This window comes from Hemiscyllium ocellatum, chromosome 2, assembly GCF_020745735.1.
Source record: "Hemiscyllium ocellatum isolate sHemOce1 chromosome 2, sHemOce1.pat.X.cur, whole genome shotgun sequence".
NCBI lineage: Eukaryota > Metazoa > Chordata > Chondrichthyes > Orectolobiformes > Hemiscylliidae > Hemiscyllium > Hemiscyllium ocellatum.
This window is the reverse complement of record NC_083402.1, coordinates 3936483-3957627: the sequence shown is the minus strand read 5'-3', so window position 1 is coordinate 3957627 and position 21145 is coordinate 3936483. Positions and strand designations below refer to the sequence as shown.

General features: G+C 42.0%; 1 protein-coding gene across 1 annotated transcript in view; it reads left to right on the top strand.

Moving 5' to 3' along the window:
* The window catches only part of LOC132829799 (coiled-coil domain-containing protein 152-like), an 84180-nt gene that overhangs the window by 4728 nt on the left and 58307 nt on the right, over positions 1–21145 (top strand). Inside the window, exons 2-3 of the mRNA XM_060847166.1 lie at positions 3048–3153; positions 6178–6246. Of these exons, the coding sequence (XP_060703149.1) occupies positions 3048–3153; positions 6178–6246 (175 nt within the window). The remainder of the gene's footprint in view (positions 1–3047; positions 3154–6177; positions 6247–21145) is intronic.

Here is a 21145-nt window from a genome sequence, read left to right as displayed (position 1 = left end):
ATTATGTTTTTGTCATTTTTCACTGCTTTCAGTGCTTCCCTCTCCTTGGTGTTGAGGTTATGTGTTTGTCGTTTTCTTATCATCATGGGTACTACCGTTTGTCTCACTGTTTGTTGTGTCTCTTCTGTCAGTCCATTGTTCCTGAGTGTGCTTTCTAGTGCTGCTAGGAAGTCTGCTGTGTTGGCATCCCTGTGGTTGTATCCATGGGATCACCAATCTCGGGACTCATAGCAGAGGCAGTTATGCAAAGGTTAGAACATACAGCCATACCACAAATCCAACCCAAACTCTGGATCAGATATGTTGATGACACCTTTGTAATCATCAAAAACACAGATATAGAAAAAACACACCGAATCATCAACGCCACACTCATAGGAATCCGATTCACACGAGAAGAAGAAAAGGATAGCCAACTCCCATTCCTAGACGTGTTAGTAGAGAGAACACCCAACGGAGAATTCACCACAAGGGTACACAGGAAACCAACACACACAGACCAAGTCTTAAACTATGAAAGTAACCACCCCAACACACACAAACGAAGCTGCATCAGGACACTATTCAAAAGGGCCACAACACACTGCAGTACACCAGAACTGCGAAAAGAGGAAGAGGAACATCTACACAAGGTATTCGCCAAAAACGGATACCCATGCAACTTTATCACCAGATGCCTAAGAGATAGACCGAAGAACGAGGACATGCCACAACCAAAAGGACTAGCCACTCTACCATACGTCAGGAGCGTCTCAGAACTGACAGCCAGACTACTGCGACCCTTAGGACTCATAACAGCACACAAGCCAACATCCACGCTCAGACAACAACTCACTAGAACAAAGGACCCAATACCCAGCATGAGCCAAACTAACGTAGTTTACAAAATACCATGCAAGGACTGCACAAAACACTATCTAGGACAAACAGGAAGACAGCTAACAATCCGCATACATGAACATCAGCTAGCCACAAAACGACATGACCAGCTATCTCTAGTAGCCATACACTCAGACAACCAGCAACATGAATTTGACTGGGAAAACACCACTATCATAGGACAAGCCAGACAGAGAACAGCCAGAGAATTCCTAGAAACATGGCATTCATCCCCAAACTCCATCAACAGACACATTGACCTGGACACCATATACAAACCACTACAGCTGAAACTGACACCCGGAAACGGCAAGAACATCCATCAACAGACACATCGACCTGGACCCCACATGCAAATCACTGCAGCTGAAACTGACACCCGGAAGCGGCAAGAACAAACCAATATAAATACCGGAAGAAACATCAAAGCAGCGCTTCACACGAGGCTCCAACAGCACTGATGATGTTCCCTAGCCAGGGAACGAAACGTTTGCAGCAAAAACTTCCAGCTCGGCGAGCAGAACCACAACAACTTCCTTTACTATATATCGGTTCCTGATTATTTTTCTGTCCTACAGTATAGCTACTGTTAAGGGGCCTATCGACTACTTCCATCAGTTACTTCTTCCCCTAGTTATTTCTTACCTTTACCCATATAGATTCTCTGCCTTCCAATCCCAAATTAGTTCTTGTGGTTATAGTTAGTCCATTTCATGCAAACAAAGCTACCCCATTACTCTTTCCTTGCTGCCTGTCCTTTCCAAAAGTTGCATAATCATATTTAATTCCCAGCTTTGATCTTGCATTTTATTTCTATAATGTCTATAAGATCATACCATTAATTGCTAAACAAATAAAAAAGAAATGTTTGTGCTGAAAATCATAAATAAAAACAGAAATTGCTAGAAAAACTCAGCAGGTCTGGCAGCATTTGTGGAGAGAAGGCAGATTTAACGTTTTGAGTTCAGTGATCCTTCTTCAGATTCTGCCACACTTGCCAAGTTTCTCCAGCAATTTCCATTAACCTCTATTTATGCCACTAATTCATTTATTTTGTGACAACAGACATTGCATGCTTTTAAAAGCCATTAATTTTGCCTTTATCCCATTATTTCACTCCTTGATCCCACTTACATTTTTATGTTTGTACACTCTGTTCCTTCCTTTCTCATTCTGGGCATCATTACCTACATCCTTATCGAAGACTTTGGGGTTTGTTTTTGTCGTTTCCTGGTAGTCTTTTGTTCATAATCCTTCTCTGCTTATTGTTTTTGCACCACCCTTTTGAACCTACCGTATTCAGCTAGGGTTTCAACTTCATTTACTATGAAGCACCTGACATTTTTTCTTCAAATTTCTATTTTCTTTGTCATCCAAGGAGCTTTGGATTTGTTTGTTTCACCTTGTCTGTACTCAGACCATCTCCTCTGATAAAATCAATTCTGTCCATGAAGCCTTTGCAATATCATCTTTCTTTGGTGTTGTAGTGCTGTCCTTAACCAAACATGCCACCACTCCTTTTTTGCCATTCCCTACTTTTCCTGTTAACAGGAATATCAAAAACCTAGATTTGACCTTGCCAAAACCAGATCTACATTATTATCACACATTATAATTCCACAAAGCAGCCTGTGCCTGGAACTTCCTAATCTTATTAATTACATTCCATGCATTCACATATGCAGAGCTTAACTCTGATTTAAACTTTATTACTTTCTTCCCTTATTACCCTACCTATTGTTATTCTCTATTTCAGTGACATCTGCCTCTCACAACAGTTTGACCACCCTGATATTATTTTATAATTTTCTCATCTGGTTGCACACTGCCTTTAAAGATAACATTAGGAGGAGATGGTGGTTGAGTGGTAATGTCATCATCAGACCAGAGGCCCAAGCTAATGCTGTGGGTCATAAGTCCAAAGTCACCTATGACTCCAGGTACACAGCAATGTGGTTGACTCTAAATGCTGTCTGAAAAGGCTTGCTAGCCACTCAGCCATTCAGGATGTACTTGCCAGAGACACCGATGTCCTACAAAAGAACAGAGAAAATTTTCGTGCTAATTTTTTTCATCAAAGGTTAGGTTATCACCAACCTGCTGTTAATAATTAGCAGAAGCAGTTTTATTGCTGTTGTTACTTCTAAGTATTTCTTTACATTCCTTAGAAAATAGCTGAAACTCAGGGGAGAAATAATCTCTTGGAGATTCAGTTGGAGGAAGCAAATCGTTTGGTGAAATTAACACAGACTAAGGAAAACTGTATGCAAGAAGGTAATAAGATTTGTACTGGCGCTTCTTTTGTTTGTTTGTAGCCTTTCCTTACCCAATTTATTGAAGAAATTGAGTAATTCCTTTCATGACATTTTCAGAAAGCCAACTGAAACAGCTTATGAGAGATTCATTGTGCAGACCTTTGCAACTCTGACATCAGAACTACAAAAGATATAGGACTCCAATAACTATAGTCACAGATGTGAAATACAAGTTCAGAACAGAAAAATCACAGAATATTGACTCAATTTGAATAGCTTCCAAATGGCTATATGATTAATGCATGCCTGTTCAACACAATGCAAGCAGCAAGGTCTCTTTTGTCTGCCTCTTGATATACATGCACTTTTGTGCAGCTTGCTTTATATGCACTGTTAATTTAAAGACTCTTAATTGGGGGGACCCAGGATTGATACTTCTGGTAATATTAAAGTTAGCATGCTCTCGTTAAAGTTAGCCAGGAGGTCCATTCTGTCTGGAGCACATCCTATTTGAGCTAAATTTACTAGAAATATCGAAGAATATAAGAATACTGGCCCCCACTGCATGACAGACTTTGGTGAAGTAAGTGGAAAAGAGGAGAGGTGTCCTGTTTCCATAAGGGCACCAGGGCTCCAGGCTCAGTGTGAAAAGGCAGTGAGAATATCGGATGCTGCCTGGCCTGCTGTGTCTTATTATGTGCAAATCTTATTATGTACACACAGTCCGGTGATAACGTATCTACAAACAGCTTCCTCTACTGCTTGAAAAGGTCAGCATTATGTATAAAACGTATAATGAGTTTGGGTTTCAGTAACATGCTTTTCAAAAGTGTATCAATTCCTTCCAAAATACTTGCTTTTAGTCTTATATCCATTTCAGTCTACAATCAATAGTGCAGAAAACTAAAGAGGTATAGTCTACACTTCTCCTTCTGAATGGTATTGATCATGAGTTTGAAAGTTACTATGGAAGGTGTCTTAACGAGAAAGTGAGGACTGCAGATGCTGAAGATCAGAGCTGAAAAATGTGTTGCTGGAAAAGCCAACAGGTCAGGCAGCATCCAAGGAGCAGGAGAATCGACGTTTCGGGCATAAGCCCTTCTTCAGGAATGAAGAAGGGCTTATGCCCGAAACGTCGATTCTCCTGCTCCTTGGATGCTGCCTGACCTGCTGCGCTTTTCCAGCAACACATTTTCAGATGTCTTAACGAATCAACGCAGTGCATTGTGTAGATGATACACACTGCTTCCACAGTCCATTTGTGGTGGAGCAAGTGAGTGTTTGAAAGTAGTGACAATCAATCAGATTGATATTTCCTGGATGGTATTAATTTCTTGAATATCCTTCAGGTGGAAGCAATGCATGTTTGTTAATGTGATGTCAATTAAACAAGCTACTTTGTTCTGGATGATGCCAAGTTCCTTGAATGTTGTTGGTGCAGAATTCATCCAGGCAAGTCTGGAATATTCCATTACATTCCTAACTTGTGCCTTGTAGATATTGGATAGGCTTTGAGAAATTAGAACGTGAGTTATTCAATGTAATATTCCCAGCCTCTGAAGTCCTGTTATGGCCAACATATTTATCAGGCTTGTCCAATTGAGTTAAGAGTTATAGAGTCACACAGCATGCTTGGCCCATATTTCTCCAAACATGTGTAATTCATGTACTTATCTAACTGCCTTTTAAACATTGTAACCGTACCCATTGTAACCCCACTACATCCTATGGAAGTTCATTTCACACACAAACCCTGTGTGAAAAGATTACCTCTCATGTCCCTTTTAAATCTTTCTCCTCTCACCTAAAAATATACCCCCATCTAGGAAAAAAGATTATCTCTGCCCTTCATGATTTTATAAACCTCTATAAGGTCACCCCTCAACCTCCTATGCTCCAGTTAGAAAAGTTCCAGCCTATCCAGTCTCTCCTTTTAACCCAAGCTTATAGCTTGAGATGCTCATGTTCAGGGAGTCTGTCCAAATGCAATCTGGGGTTAGGCAACATTCCATTCAATAGGACTAGCATCAAATATCAGGAAAACTGGTTAATGTCATTTGGGAATCCACAAAGATCATGATCAGAGATCAGGTCAACCATGGCTTAGGGCTGATTGCTGAAATCAGTAAAATCCTGGGGTGAAATCCAATGCTTGCGCTGATGGATGCAAGGAGGGCCTGTGTAGGACTCGGGGAGATGACTGCCAAAAGGGGTGGGGGAGTCGAAACTGGGGTTGGAAATCAGAGAAATTTGTGGATATGGGAACAAGAATAGTGAAGTGGGAGAAACTCAAGTGTATGGAGGGGCTACATGGAACAGAATTGAAGGACATGGAAGAGGTATATTGGCAGTGTCCTGCACCATGGCCTCCACAGGGAGAGCATAGAAGAGCAAGATTGACATCATTAAGTGTAATGATGGGGTTCAGGGGTTAGGACAAACATTGGACCTTAAGTTCAATGTAGTGGGTCTCAAAATTGATTTGATGGAAATTAGCTTGTGTGCTAAAGCTAGGTAAAAGGAGGCTTGGAATACTGTCCACTTGGCTCAAATGACTTTCAAGAAACTAGTACCATCCAGGAAATATTAACCTGTTTGATTGGCACCACATTCAAACACTCACTCACTCCACCACAATTAGACTGTGGAAAGTGTGTGTAGCATCTACACAATGCACTGTGTTGATTCATTAAGACACCTTCCACAACAACTTTCAAACCCATGATCACTACCACTCAGAAGGAGAAGTATATCTCTTTAGTTTTCTGCACTATTATAAATTCTAAGATATGCTCTTTTTCCTAAATTATGTGAATTCACAAGTATCGACTTGGAATATGTTTTTCTGCTCAAGGGCTTTAAATGTATGAATATCCTAAACAAGCATGCATATAATCTTTGATCCCTAATCAAACAAAATATTCAGCTCCTAAACGACACTGCACTTGTGCCAACAGCAATTTGTTTTTTTCTCTTCAGCAGTATTGTATGTGGTATTGGAAATCCTTCAACCAGTACTGCCTTGGATATTTATGTTTTTCAGAATGCAGTTTGCTGCATGGAATGATAGCAGAACTACAGGTTACCATTCAGAAACAATATGATGTGAGAGGTAAGGGCTCATGGTAACTTCAACTCATGAAATTAAATAGTATATGAAAATAATAGAATTTTTTTCCTTTGATTTAGAAAAGCCTCCTGTTCTTTTCTCTCCTTTATCCATTTTCTTCCTTTTCTAACAACAACTAGGAAGTTCACCGACTCAGTGGAGATTGAATAGGAGTCTGGAATTTGAATTGTTACCTCATAGTGATGGAAAGGGATAGGTACATGCCACAGGGCAAGGGTTTTCAATTATAATGTGATGAGGCAAGATTTAGGATGCATAGAATGGGGTAGCAAAATGCAGGGGATGGGGACAATCAAAATGTGGAGCTGCCTAAAGGGACAGACATTGCATGTCCTTGATAGGTATGTCCCTGTCAGGTAGGGAGGAAGTGATAAGGTAAGGGAACCGTGGTTTACTACAGAAATTGCATCTCTTGTTAAGCGGAAGAAGGAGGCTTATGTGACAATGAGATGAGATGGTTCAAATGAAGCGATGGAGATCTACAGAATAACTAAGAAGGATTTAAAGAGAGAGTTAAGAAGAGAAAGGAGAGGACATGAACAGTCTTTAGCAGGTAGAATAAAGGAGAACCCTAAAGCTTTCTGTAGGTATGTTAGGAATAAAAGGATAACTTGAGTAGGAATAGGGCCAGTCAAAGACAGAATTGGGAAGTTGTGCATGGACCCTGTAGAAATCGGAGAGGTGCTAAACAAATATTTCTTATTTTTTTACACTCAGGAAAAGGAGAATATTGCAGACGAGAACAATGAGATACAAGATATTAGACTAGAAAAGATTGAGGTTAGTTACGAACAGATGTTATTAATTCTAAAAGGAGTGAAAGTAGACAAGTCTTCTGAGCCAGATGGGATTTATCCAAGGATTCTCTGGGAAGCTAGGGAGGGGGTGTTGGAGCCTTTGGCCTTGATCTTTGAGTCGTCATTGTCTAAAGGTTTAATACCAGAGGACTGGGAGATTGCAAATCTTGTGCCCTTGTTCAAGAAGGGCAATACAGATGACCCAGGTAATTATAGACCAGTCTGTTGTAGGAAAAGTTTTGGAAGGGAATATAAGAGATAGGATTTATAAACAGCTAGCAATCAACAATTTGATTGGAGATAGTCAACCTAATTTCGTCAAGGACAGATCGTGTCTCACAAACCCCATTGAGTTTTTTGAGAAGGTGACCAAGCATGTAGATGAGGGTAAGGCAGTTGACGTGGTGTACATGGACTTCAATAAAGCCTTTGATAATGTTCCACATGTTGGGCTGATGGAAAAAATGCAGAGGCATGAGATTGCGGGAGATTTAGCAGTTTGGATTAGAAACTGGCTTTCTGTAAGAAGGCAGCGAGTAGTGGTTGATGGAAAATATTCAGACTGGAGTCCAGTTACTAGTGGTATGCCACAAGGATCTGGTTGGGACCACTGCTGTTTGTCATTTTCATAAATGACTTAGACGCAGGCATAAGTAGATGGTTTAAGCTTGCAGATGACACTAAAGTTGGTGGAGTAGTGGACAGTGTGGAAGAATGTTGCAGGTTGCAGGGGAACTTGGATAATTGGGCTGAGAGGTGGCAAATTGGGTTCAATGCAGATAAATGTGAGGTGGTTCGCTTTGGGAAGAATAACAGAAAGGCAGAATACTGGGTCAATGGAAAGATTCTTGGTAGTGTGGATGTGCAGAGAGATCTTGGGGTCCATGTACATAGGTCCCTGAAAAATTGCTGCCCAGGTTGATAGTGCTGTTACGAAGGCATACGGTGAGTTAGGTTTCATTGGTAGAGGGATTGAGTTCTGGAGCTGTAATGTCATGCTGCAAATGTACAAAACGCTACTGCAATCTCATTTGGAATATTGTGTACAGTTCTGGTCACCCCATTACAGAAAGGATGTGAAAGCATTGGAAAAGGTGCAGAGGTTATTTACCAGGATGTTGCCTGGTCTAGAGGGAAGGTCTTATGAGGAAAGGCTGAGAGTCTTGGATCTGTTCTCATTGGAAGGAAGAAGGCCAAGAGCGGATTTAATAGAGACATACAAGATGATCAGAGGATTAAATAGGGTAGACAGTGAGAATCTTTTTCCTGGGATGATGAGGTTAGCTTGTACGAGGGGGCATAACTACAAATTGAGGGGTGATAGATTTGAGACAGATGTCAGAGGCAGGTCCTTTACTCAGAGAGTGGTAAGGGTGTGAAATGCCCTACCTGCCAGCGTAGTTAGCTTAGCTATGTTAGGGAGATTTAAACAATCCTTAGATAAGCACATGGATGATGATGGGATAGTGTAGGAGGATGGGCTTAGATTAGTTCACAGGTTGGCGCAACATCGAGGTCCAAAGGGCCTGTTCTGCGTTGTATTATTCTATGTTCTGGAGGTAAAATTCAGGTATTCCAATATTTTACATTAAGTATTTACATTCAGAATATAATTTCTTTGTCTTCTATTCAAGTTGTCACCAAGAGTCAAGTGATTCTAAGCTATGATATTATAGAACTTATGTACTGAAGAGAAAAGATACATTTTGCCAAACTAGATAAAGTCTTTGTTTAGAATTTTCTGAGCATGGCCTTGGTCGGACATGGTCAGTACTTCCCTGCTGAACAGCAGCAGTGACAAGGTGTATGACATAATCAGCCAATCATCAGGAAAATCAACAAACCTAGCAACACACCAGCACTGCAATTCATATACAAACATATGAATCAGGAGTGGACGGTTGGGCCCCTTGAGGCTGCTCCGTCATTCAGCTAGCTCATGTCTTTTGTTTTATTCATTCAGGGGATGTGAGTACAATTGGCCAGGCCAACATTTATTACCCATCCCTAATTGCACAGAGGGTAATTAAGTATCCATTGCATTGTTGTGTGTCTGGAGTAACATGTAAGCCAGACCAGATAAGGATGGCAGTTTCCTTCCCTAAAGGATAGTAATGAACCAGATGGGCTTTTCCAACAATCAACAATGGATTCATAGAACATAGAACAATATAGGCCCGTCAGCCCTCGAAGTTGTGCCAACCTGTGAACTATTCTCAGCTCATTCCCCTACACGAGAGTGGGGAACCTTTTCATGTTGGAAGGTCGCATTATGTTAGTTGTAATCTAATAAGGCTGCATCCAAGAAACTTCAATTATATATTCTTCAAAATTCACATTATTTTGTAAAAATCTAACTAGAGTTGCATTATGACGAAATCATGAGCATAGCAGGTGTCGAAATAGCAATTATGACTTACCAATTTTTTAATTGTGGCGGTCAGTCTGTGATGATTATTTCGTTGAATTTTCTTTTACTCTCTGGTATTTTAAATATATTCATTTTAAGATTAAAATAATAAAGGACAAAAAGAAAACATATTAATAAAAAATAAAACATTTGTTCTGCCAAATTTGGATTCATTCAAAAGGCCACACACAATGGCCTAGAAGGCCACATGTGACCTTAAGGTTGCAGGTTCCCCACCCCTGCCCTACACTATCCCAAAATCTTCCATGTGCTTATCTTAGGATTGTTTAAATCTCCCTGATGTGGCTGAGTTGATTACATTAGCAGGTAGGGCATTTCCGCCCTTACCACTCTCTGAGTAAAGAACCTGCCTCTGACATCTGTCTTAAATCTATCACCCCTCAATTTGTAGTTATGCCCCCTCATACACGCTTATGTCATCATCCTAGGAAAAAGACATTCACTGTCTACCCTATCTAATCCTCTGATCATCTTGTATGTCTCTATCAAATCCCCTCTTAGCCTTCTTCTTGCCAATGAGAACAGGTTCAAGTCTCTCAACTTTTCCTCATAAGACCTTTCCTCCAAACCAGGCAACATCTTGGTAAATTTCCTCTGCACCTTTTCTAATGTTTTCACATCGTTCCCGAAATATGGGGACCAGAACTGTACACAATATTCCAAGTGTGGCCGCACCAGCATTTTGTATATTTGCAGCATGATATTGCGGCTGCGGAACTCAATCCATCTACCAATGAAATCTAACACATCGTATGCCTTCCTAACAGCACCATGCATCTGGGTGGCAACTTTCAGGGATCTATGTACATGGACTCCAAGATCCCTGTGCACACCCACACTACCAAGAATCTTTCCATTGACCCAGTACTCTGCCTTCCTGTCATTCTTCCCAAAGTGCATCACCTCACATTTAGCTGCATTGAACTCCACTTGCCACCTCTCAGCCCAATTCTACAGTTTATCCAAGTACCCCTGCAACCTGTCACATTATTCCAAACTGTCCACTACTCCACCGACTTTAAATCTGCAAATTTACTAATCCATTCACCTTTGCCTGCGTCTAAGTCATTTATAAAATGACAAACAGCAGTGGTCCCTAAACAGATCGTTGTGGCACACCACTTGTAACCAGACACCAGGCTAAATATTTTCCATCAACCACCACTTGCTGCCTTCTTTCAGAAAGCCAATTTCTAATCCAGACGGTTAAATCGCCCTCAATTCTATGCCTCTGCATTTTTTCCAACAGCCTACCATGTGGAACCTTATCAAAGGCTTTACTGAAGTCCATGTATACCATGTCAACTGCCTTACCCTCATCTACATGCTTAGTCACCTTCTCAAAAGACTCAATGAGGTTTGTGAGACATGACCTGCCCTTGACGAAACCATGTTGACTATCTGAAATCAAATTGTTGTTTGCTCGATGATTATAAATCTTATCTCTTATAATCTCTTCCCAAACCTTTCCTACAACAGAACTCAATGGTCTATAATTACCTGGGTCATCTTTACTGCCCTTCTTGAACAAGGGCACAGCATTTCCAATCCTCCAGTCCTCGGTATCAAACCTGCAGACAATGACAACTCAAATATCACAGCCACTGGTCATCTCTGCTGGGTCATCTCTGCTGCCCTTTTTGAACAAGGGCACAACATTTGCAATCCTCCAGTCCTCAGGTACTAAACCCATAGACAATGACAACTCAAATATCAAAGCTAAAGGCTCTGCTATCTCCTCCCTAGTTTCCTAGAGAATCCTCGGATAAATCCCATCTGGCCCAGGGGACTTGTCTAATTTCATTCCTTCTAGAATTGATAACACCTCTTCGTAACTAACCTCGATCCTTTCTAGTCTAATATCCCGTACCTCATTTATCTCCTCTACAATATTCTCCTTTTCCTGAGTAAACACCAATGAAGAATGTTCATTTAGCACCTCTCCGATCTCTACACGATCCACACTCAACTTCCCACTTCTGTCTTTGTCTGGCCCTATTCCTACACTAATCATACTTTTATTCCTCACATACATATAGAAAGCTTTAGGGTTCTCCTTTATTCTATTTGCTAAAGACTGCTCATGTCCTCTATTTGCTCTTCTTAAGTCTTTCTTTAAATCCTTCCCAGCTGATCTGTCACACTCCATCGCCTCACCTGAACCATCTAGCCTCATCAACACATAAGCCTCCTTTTTCTTCGTAACAAGAGATGCAATTTCTGTTATAAACCACGGTTCCCTTACCTTATCACTTCCTCCTTGCCTGACAGGGACATACCTATCAAGGACACACAACATCTGTTCCTTAAACCAGCTCCACATTTCCATTGTCTGCATCCCCTGCATTTTGCTACTCCATTCTATGCATCCTAATTCTTGCCTAATCGCATTATAATTGCCCTTGCCCCATCGATAACTCTTGTCCTGTGGCATGTACCTATCTCTTTCCATCGCTAAACTAAACATAACTGAATTATGGTCACTCTCTCCAAAGTGCTCACCTACAACTAAATCAAACAACTGGCCTGGGTTGTTATCAAGCACCAGATCCAATGTGGCCTCCCTTCTTGTCAGCCCTTCGATATACTGTGTCAGGAAACCCTCCTATACACATTGGACAAAAACTGATCCATCCAGCGTACTAGAGGTATTGCATTTCCAGTCAATGTTGGGGAAGTTAAAGTCCCCGATAATGACCACCCTGTTCCTTTCACTCCTACCCAGAATTGTTTTGCTAATCCTCTCTTCCACCTCCCTGGAACTCTGCTGAGGCCTATCAAAAACTCCAAGCAGTGTGACCTCTCCTCCTGTTTCTAACTTCAGCCCACACTACCTCATTAGATGAGGCCTCATCAAAAGTTCTTTCAGCCACCGTTATACTAACCCTGATTAACAAAGCCATGCCTCCCCCTCTTTTACCGCCTTGCCTGTTCTTAATGAAAGATCTAAACCCTGGAACCTGCAACATCCATTTCTCACCCGCTCTATCCATGTCTCCGAAATGGCCTCAACATCGAAGTCCGAGGTACCTATCCATGCTGAAAGCTAACCACCTTATTTCAGATACTTCTGGCGTTGAAGTCGACACACTTCAAACCAGTTTGCTGTCTGCCAGCACATTCCTGTGAGCCTGAAATCCTGTCCCTGTCCTTCCTATTTTCATCCTCCTGTGCACTGCAACTTCACTTCTGGTTCCCATCCCCCTGCTGAGCTAGTTTAAACCCACCCGAATAGCACCAGCAAATTTCAGCATCTGAATAGCACCAGCAAACCCAACCATATTAGTACCCCTCTGGTTCAAGTGAAGACTGTCCTGTTTGTACAAGTCCCACCTTCCCCAGAATGAGCCCCAATTATCCAAGAACATGAAACCCTCCCTCCTGCATCATCCTTGCAGCGATGTGTTCAGCTGATATCTTTCCCTATTCCTTGCCTCGCTATCACATGGCACGGGTAACAAACCAGAGATAACAACTCTGTTTGTTCTAGCTCTCAGCTTCCACCCTAGCTCCTTGAAATCCTACCTTACATCCTTATCCCTCTTTCTACCTATGTCATTGATACCTACATGGACAACGACTTGAGGGCTGGTCACCCTCTCCCTTCAGGACCCCAAAGATACGATCCGAGACATCACGGATCCAGGCACCTGGGAGGCAACACAACAACCGCGAGTCTTGTTCATTCCTTACAAACCTTCAATCTAAGCCTCTAACTATCGTGTCCCCAGTGACTAACACTCTCCTCCTTTCCCTCCTTCCCTTCTGTGCAACAGGGACAGGCTCTTGCCAGAGACCTGACCCAGCTTTCTTCATGCCTAGGTGTAAGTACTTCCCTATAACTCTTATCTATCACAGCCTCTGCCTCCCGAATGATCCGAAGTTCATCCAGCTCCCAGTCCAGTTCCCTAACACGGTCTTGGAGGAGCAAGAGTTGTGTGCACTTCCTGCAGATGTACTTGGGTGGAATACTAATGGCATCCTCACCTCAAACATGATGCAGGAGGAACATTGCTCTCTCTGCACTGCCATCCCTGCTAGTCCCCTTATAACAAAGTAAAAACGAAGAGATGCTTACTGGATATGTACCTGGTCTTTAAGGTTACAGGAGGTGGTTGGGTGGGAGGCTCTATAAAGGTAGGGTCTTGGGTTGAGAAAACACTGACTTATATAGCTGGATGGAAAAAAAATAAGAAGTCCCTCCTTTCCCAGAAACCTCTGCTCTCTGACTTCAAATTTAAAAGCTCAAATCAGTGACGCACCGCTCTCGGCAGGCCCCTGGTCCAAGCTCCTGCCCTTCGAGCTGCTGCTGGCGCTGAAAAACAGGTAATGGTATAATAGATATTTGCTGATTTCAAATTTTACCATTTACTATGGCATAATTTAAACCTCAGTCCCCAGAGCATACCAGGATGTCTGAATTAATAGTCTATTTACAATAACACTAGACCATTGCCTCCCACAAGAGTGATCTATTTGTAACCTCAAATCTGTATTCCCACCTACCCCAATAACCTTTCAACACCTTGCTTAACAAGAATCTATCCACCTGTGTCTTAACAATATTCAAGGACAATGCTTCCATCATTTTTTCAGAAGAGAGTGCCAAAGACTCACGACCCTCCAAGAAAGAAAATCACCTAATGTCTGTTTTAAATGGGCAACCCTGAATATTTAAACAGTGACGCCTAGTTCTAGGTTCTTACATAAGAAACATCCACTTCACAAGTGCCCTGTATTATGCACACTGTCTAATTTATGTGCTTGTTGGAATATAGAAGAATGAGAGGTCATCTTATTGAAATATACAAGATTTTTAGTGGACTTAATAGTGTAGGTGCAGAAAGATTGCTTCTCCTTGTGGGAGAGTCTAGATTCACAGAGCATAATCTCAGAAAAAGAGGTCATAAATTTAAGATAGAACTGAGGAAGAATTTTTTTTCCCTAGTAGGATTTATATCTGTGTAATTCTTTGTTGCAGAAGGCTGTTGAGGCTGCGTAATTAAGTATATTCAAAGTTGAGATGGAGAGGTTCTTCATAAGTGAGTCAAGGGTTAGGGGAAACTGTTTAAAATTCTTGCTCCCTGAATGGCAGGAGCAGGGACTGAAGGAAGAATGAGCTAATTGATCAAAGTACCATGGTACAGGGAAACATTCAAAAGTAGGAGAGAAAAGAGAAATGTAGTTGTAATCAGAGATCGTATAGTAAAGGAATAGCATTGTGACCAGGATCAAGAGTCCCAAAGGCTGTGTAACCTGCCTGGTGCACGGGTTCAGAGTGCTCCGGATTGCAGAGGAACTTGGAGTGGGAAGGGAAAGATCCAGTCGTTCTGGTCCAAATGGGTACCAGTGACATAGATATAAAGAGGAAAGATCCTCTGCTGGGGGTATATGAGCAGTTAGAGGTTATATTAAAAAACACAGAACCATAAAGGTAATAAACTCTGGATGACTATCTGAGCCACGAGCTAATTGGTATAGGGTCAACAAGATTAAAGAAGTAGACGTGTGGCTCAAAGATTGGTGTAAGAGAAACATGTTTGAATTTGTGGAAAATTGGCACAATACTGAGGAAGGATGGATTCAGATGGGTTACTAGTATGATGCTGCGACAAGAGTCCTCACGAATTGCTTCACTAGGGCTATAGATAGGATATTAAATTAAAAATACAGATTTGGAGGATGGACGGGTATGGGGGGAGTGTCAGTAGAAAATTATAAAATCAAGGATAAAGGATAAGGTGGTATTGAAAGTTAGTGGTGGGCTTGATTGTTACCAGAAATTAAAATGAAGGGATACGTAAAAGTTGATGGTTGTGGTTGTGGAGGGTCAGTCATCTCTGCTCCAGGACATCTCTGCAGGAGTTCCTCAGGATAGTGTCCCAGGCCCAACAATCTTCAGCTGCTTCATCAATGACCTTCTCTCTGTCATAGGGCAGAAGTGGGGATGTTCACCAATGATTGTACAGTATTCTTCCCCGTTTGTGACTCGTCACATACTGAAGCAGTCTGTGCTCAAATGCAAAAAGATTTGGACAATGTCCAGGCCTCAGCCAACAGGTGGAAAGTAGCATTTGCACCAAACAAAGGCCAGACAATGACTATCACCAAGAAGAGACACTAACTAGTGCCCCTTGACATTCAATGGTACTACCATCTTCAACTCCCCCAGTATCAACATCATAGAACATAGAATGTTGCAACGCAGTACAGGCTCTTCATCCCTCTATGTTGCACTGTCCTGTGAAATTAATTTGATGCCCATCAAACCCACACCGTTCCATTATTGTCCACTATTGTGGCAACTTTCAGGGATTTCTGCACCTGGACATCGAGAGCTCTCTGTTCATCGACATTGCCAAGTATTTTACCATTAGCCCAGTACACTGCATTCCTGTTATTTCTTCCGAAGTGAACTACCTCACACTTTTCCGCATTCAACTCCATTTGCCACTTTTCCGCCCAGCTCTGCATCTTATCTATGTCCCTCTGTAATCCACAACATGCTTTGGCACTATTTACAACTCTGCCTACCTCAGTGTCACCCGCAGATTTACTAACTAATCCTTCTATGCCCACCTCCAGATCATTTATAAAAATGTCAAACAGCAGTGATCTCAAAACAGATCCTTGTGGCACATCACTGGTAACTGAGCTCCAGGATGAACGTTTCCCATCAAATACCACCCTCTGTCTTCTTTCAGCTAGCCAATTTCTGATCCAATTCACTAAATCACCTTCAATCCTGAAACTCCGTATTTTGTGCAATAGCCTACTGTGGAACCTTATCAAATGCCTGACTGAAGTCCATATACATCACATCAACCACTTTACCTTCATCCACCTGTTTTGTCACATCCTCGAAGAACTCACTAAGGTTAGTTAGGCACGACTTACCGTTCACAAAACCATGTTGACTATCCATAATCAAATTATTACTTTCCAGATGATTATAAATCCTATCTCGTAAATCCTTTTCCAACACCATACCCACAACCAAAGTAAGGCCCACTGGCCTAAAATTAGCAGGGTTGCCTCAACTCCCCTTATTAAACATGAGAACAACATTTGCTATCCTCTAGTTCTCTGGTACTAATCCTGTTGAGAGTGATGACATGAAGATCAAAGTCAAAGGCTCTGCAATGTCCTCCCTGGCTTCCCAGAGAATCCAAGGATAAATCCATCCGATGCAGAGTTCTTATCTATTTTCAGATCTTCCAAAATTGCTAAAAACTCTTTGTTGTCAACCACAATACCATCAAATCTAGTAGCCTGTATCTCCATATTCTCACTAATATTGCCCTTTTCCAAAGTGAATACTGACAAAAGGTATTCATCAAGCACTTCCCCTGTGAGCTCAGATTCCATACACAACTTTCCACTGCTATCTTTGATTGGCCCTAATCTTACTCTAATCATTCTTTTTATTCCTGATATACCAAGAGAAGACCTTAGGGTTTTCATTGATCCTATCCACCAACAACTTCTCATGTCCCTTCCTGGCTTGACCTTTGTGTGGAGCCACAGGAGATGGGGCAGATACTAAGTGAGTATTTTGCATCAGTATTTACTGTGGAAAAGGACATGGAAGGCATAGAATGTAGGGAAATAGATGGTAACATTTTGAAAAATATCCATAATACAGACGAGAAAGTACTGAATGCTTGAAACGCATAAAAGTGGATAAATTCCCAGGAACTGATCAGATGTACCCTAGAACGCTGTGGGAAGCTAGAGAAGTGATTGCTTTGCCTCTTACTGAGATATTTGTATCATCGATAGTCATGGGTGAGATACCGGAAGACTGGAGGTTGGCTAACATGGTGCCACTGTTTAAGAAAGGTGGTAATGACAAGGCAGGGAATTATAGACCAGTGAGCCTGACTTCGGTAGTGGGCAAGTTGTTGGAGCAAATCCTGAGGGACAGGATGTACATTTATTTGGAAAGGCAAAGACTGATTAGGGATAGTCAACATGTGTGGGAAATCATGTCTCACAAACTTGATTGAGCTTTTTGAAGAAGTAGCAAAGAGAATTGATGAGGGCAGAGCAGTAGACGTGATCTATATAGACTTCAGTAAGGCATTCGACAAGGTTCCCCATGGGAGACTAGTGAGCAAGGTTAGATCTCACGGAATACAGGGAGAACTAGCCGTTTGGGTACAGAGGTTGCTCAAAGGTAGAGGACAGAGGGTGGTGGTGGAGGGTTGTTTTTCAGACTGGAGGCCTGTGACCAGCGGATTGCCACAAGGATTGGTGCTGGGTCCATTAATTTTCATCATTTATATAAATGATTTGGATGCGAGCATAAGAGGTACAGTTAGTAAGTTTGCAGGTAACACCAAAATTGGAGGTGTAGTGGACAGCAAAGAAGGTTACCTTACATTACAACAGAATCTTGATCAGATGGGTCGATGGGCTGAGAAGTGGCAGATGGAGTTTAATTCAAATAAATGCGAGGTGCTGCATTTTGGAGTATTGAATACAGGAGTTGGGAGGTCATGTTGCGTCTGTACAGGACTTTGGTTAGGTCACTGTTGGAAAATTGCGCGCAGTTCCAGTCTCCTTCCTATCGGAAATATGTTGTGAAACTTGAAAGGGTTCAGAAAAGATTTCCAAGGATGTTGCCAGGGTTGGAGGATTTGATCTATAAGGAGAGGTTGAATAGGCTGGGGCTGTTTTCCCTGGAGCATCGGAGGCCTTATAGAGGTTTATAAAAATCATGAGGGGCATGGATAGGGTAAATAGACAAAGTCTTTTCCTGGGGTGGGGTAGTCCAGAACTGGAGGGCATAGGTTTAGGGTGAGAGGGGAAAGATATAAAAGAGACTTAAGGGGCAACGTCTTCATGCAGAGGGTGGTACATGTATGGAATGAGCTGCCAGAGGAATTGGTGGAGGCTGGTACAATTGCTGCATTTAAAAGGCATCAGGATGGTATATGAATAGGAATGGTTTGGAGGGATATGGGCCGGGTGCTGGCAGGTGGGACTAGATTGGGTTGGATATCTGGTCAGCATGGACACGTTGGACCGAAGGGTCTGTTTCCATGCTGTACATCTCTATGACTTTGACTCCATAACAGCGTGCAGGAGCAGCAGTGTGCACTATCTGCAAGATGCAGTGCAGAAATTTACCAACGATGCTTAGACAGAACCTTCCAAACCCACAACCACTTCCATCTAGAAGGACTATGGCAGCAGGTGTTTGGGAACACCAACAACTGCAAGTTCCACTCCAAGCTAGTCACCACCCTGACTTGGAAATAGACCGCTGATCCTTCACAGTCATTGGATCAAAATTCTGAAATACCCTCCCCACCGGCTCTGTGGTCAATCCACAGCAAATGGGCTGCAGCGATTCAACAAAGTAGTTTGCCACCACCTTCTCAAGGCCAAATAGGGATGGGCTATCGATGCTGGCCAGCTGCCGACATCCAAGTCCCACAAATTAAAAAATAAAAAGTCATATTGTGCGAAGGAACCATCAAATTGTTGGGAAGTTCAATAATACAACTTAGAACATTACAGCGCAGCACAAGACCCTTTGGCCCTTGATGTTGCGCCAACCCATGGAATCAATCAGAAGCCCATCTTACCTATGCAATTCCATTTTCAACCTTATGCCCTTAAAGTTGGCGAATTACTACTGTTGCAGGCAAGGTATTCCATGCTCCTACTACTCTCTGAATAATGAAACTACCTCTGATATCTGTCCCATATCTATCACCCCTCAATTTAAAGTTATATCCCCCCATGCTAGCCATCACCATCTGAGGAGAAAGGCTCTCACTGTCTACCCTACCTAACCTTCTGATTATCTTATATGTCTCAAGTCAACTCTCAACCTTCTCTCTAGCGAAAACAGCTTCAGGTTCTTCAGCCTTTCCTCATAAGACTTTCCCTCCACACCAGGTAACATCCTAGTATAAATGAACCCTTTCCAAAGCTTCCTCATGCTTCCTTTAATGCGGCAACAAGAACTGTACACAATACACCAAATGCGGCCGCAGCTGCAACGCGACCTCATGGCTACAAAACTCAATACCTCGACCAATAAAAGCTGACACACCATATAGCTAACAACTCTTTCAACCTGGATGGCACCTTTCAGGGATCAATGTATGTGGATTTCTCTGCTCATCCATGCTGTCAAACTCTTACCATTAGCCCAGTACTTTTTATTCCTGTTGCTCCTTTCAAGGTGAATCACCTCACACTTTTCTGCTTGAAACCACATTTGCCACCTCTCAGGCCAGCTCTACCACTTATGTATGTTCCTCTATAACCTGCAACATCCTTTGACATGATCCATAACTCCACTGACCTTAGTGTCATCTGCAAATTTACTAACCTATCCTTCTATGCCCTCATCCAGGTCAATTATAAAAATGACAAACAGCAGTGGCCATAAAACAGATACGCCACTAGGACATTATTAGTAACTAAATTCCAGGATGAACATTTCCCATTAACCACCACCCTCTGTCTTCTTTCAGCTAGCCAATGACTGATCCAAACCACTAAATTACCCTTAATTCCATGCCTCCATACTTTGTACAATAGCTTACCATTGGGAACCTTATCAAATGCCTTTATATGAAATCAATATAAACCACATAAACTGCCTTATCCCTCATCCACCAGTTTGTTCACCTTCTCAAAGAACTCAGTAAGATTTGTGAGGCAAGACCTACACTTCACAAAACCATGTTGACTATCCTTAATCAACTTATTCCTTTATAGATTATTATAAATCCTGTCTCTTATAACCGTTTCCAACACTTTACCCACAGCTGAAGTAAGGGTCACTGCTCTATAATTTCCAGAGTTGTCTACTCCCCTTCTTGAACAAGGGAACAACATTTGCTATCCTCCAGTCTTCTGGCACCATTTCTGTGGACAATGGTGACATAACGATCAAAGCTAAAGGCTCTGCAATATCCTCCCAGACTACCCAGAGAATCGTAGGATAAACCCCATCCAGCCCAGGGAACTTAGTTACTTTCACACTTTCCAGAATTGCTACCACCTCCTCTTTATGCACCTTAATCCCATTTCGTGTAGTAGCCTGTATGTCATCGACCACATTGTCTTTTATCAGCGTGAATACTGACAAAAAATGTTCATTTAGCACTTCTCCTATCTCCTCGGACTCCATGCATCATTTCCCACTACTGTCCTTAATTGGCCGTAATCTTACTCCAGTCATTCTTTTATTCCTGATATACCTGTGACTTATCCTGTATTACCATTAGCTGGGTTTGTAAGGGCTTCCCTACAGATGTTGGGAAACAATACAGATGTTGGGAAACAACCTATGAGTTGGAAAACAACGGTGTCCACTCCTGCTTAGCGTGCGCTCCACCAATTTGTAAGGTAAATCAGTGATTCAGCTTCCTGGCAGCCCCCAGGTTGTCGCTGCAGCTCTTCCTGCTGCTAAACAAAAACCAAAGTAACAAACTAAAAGGGACTTTGTATCATAATGCATAAAGCATTTGGAATAAGGTAGACAAACTGAAGGCAAAAATCATTAAGTATCACAAATCAATGGGTATAATCTCATGACTATTCCCAAGTCGTGTGCTGACCCCAAACAGTAGTCACTCTATGGGAAACACATAATAGCCATGTGCAAAAAAAAAGTAATAATTAT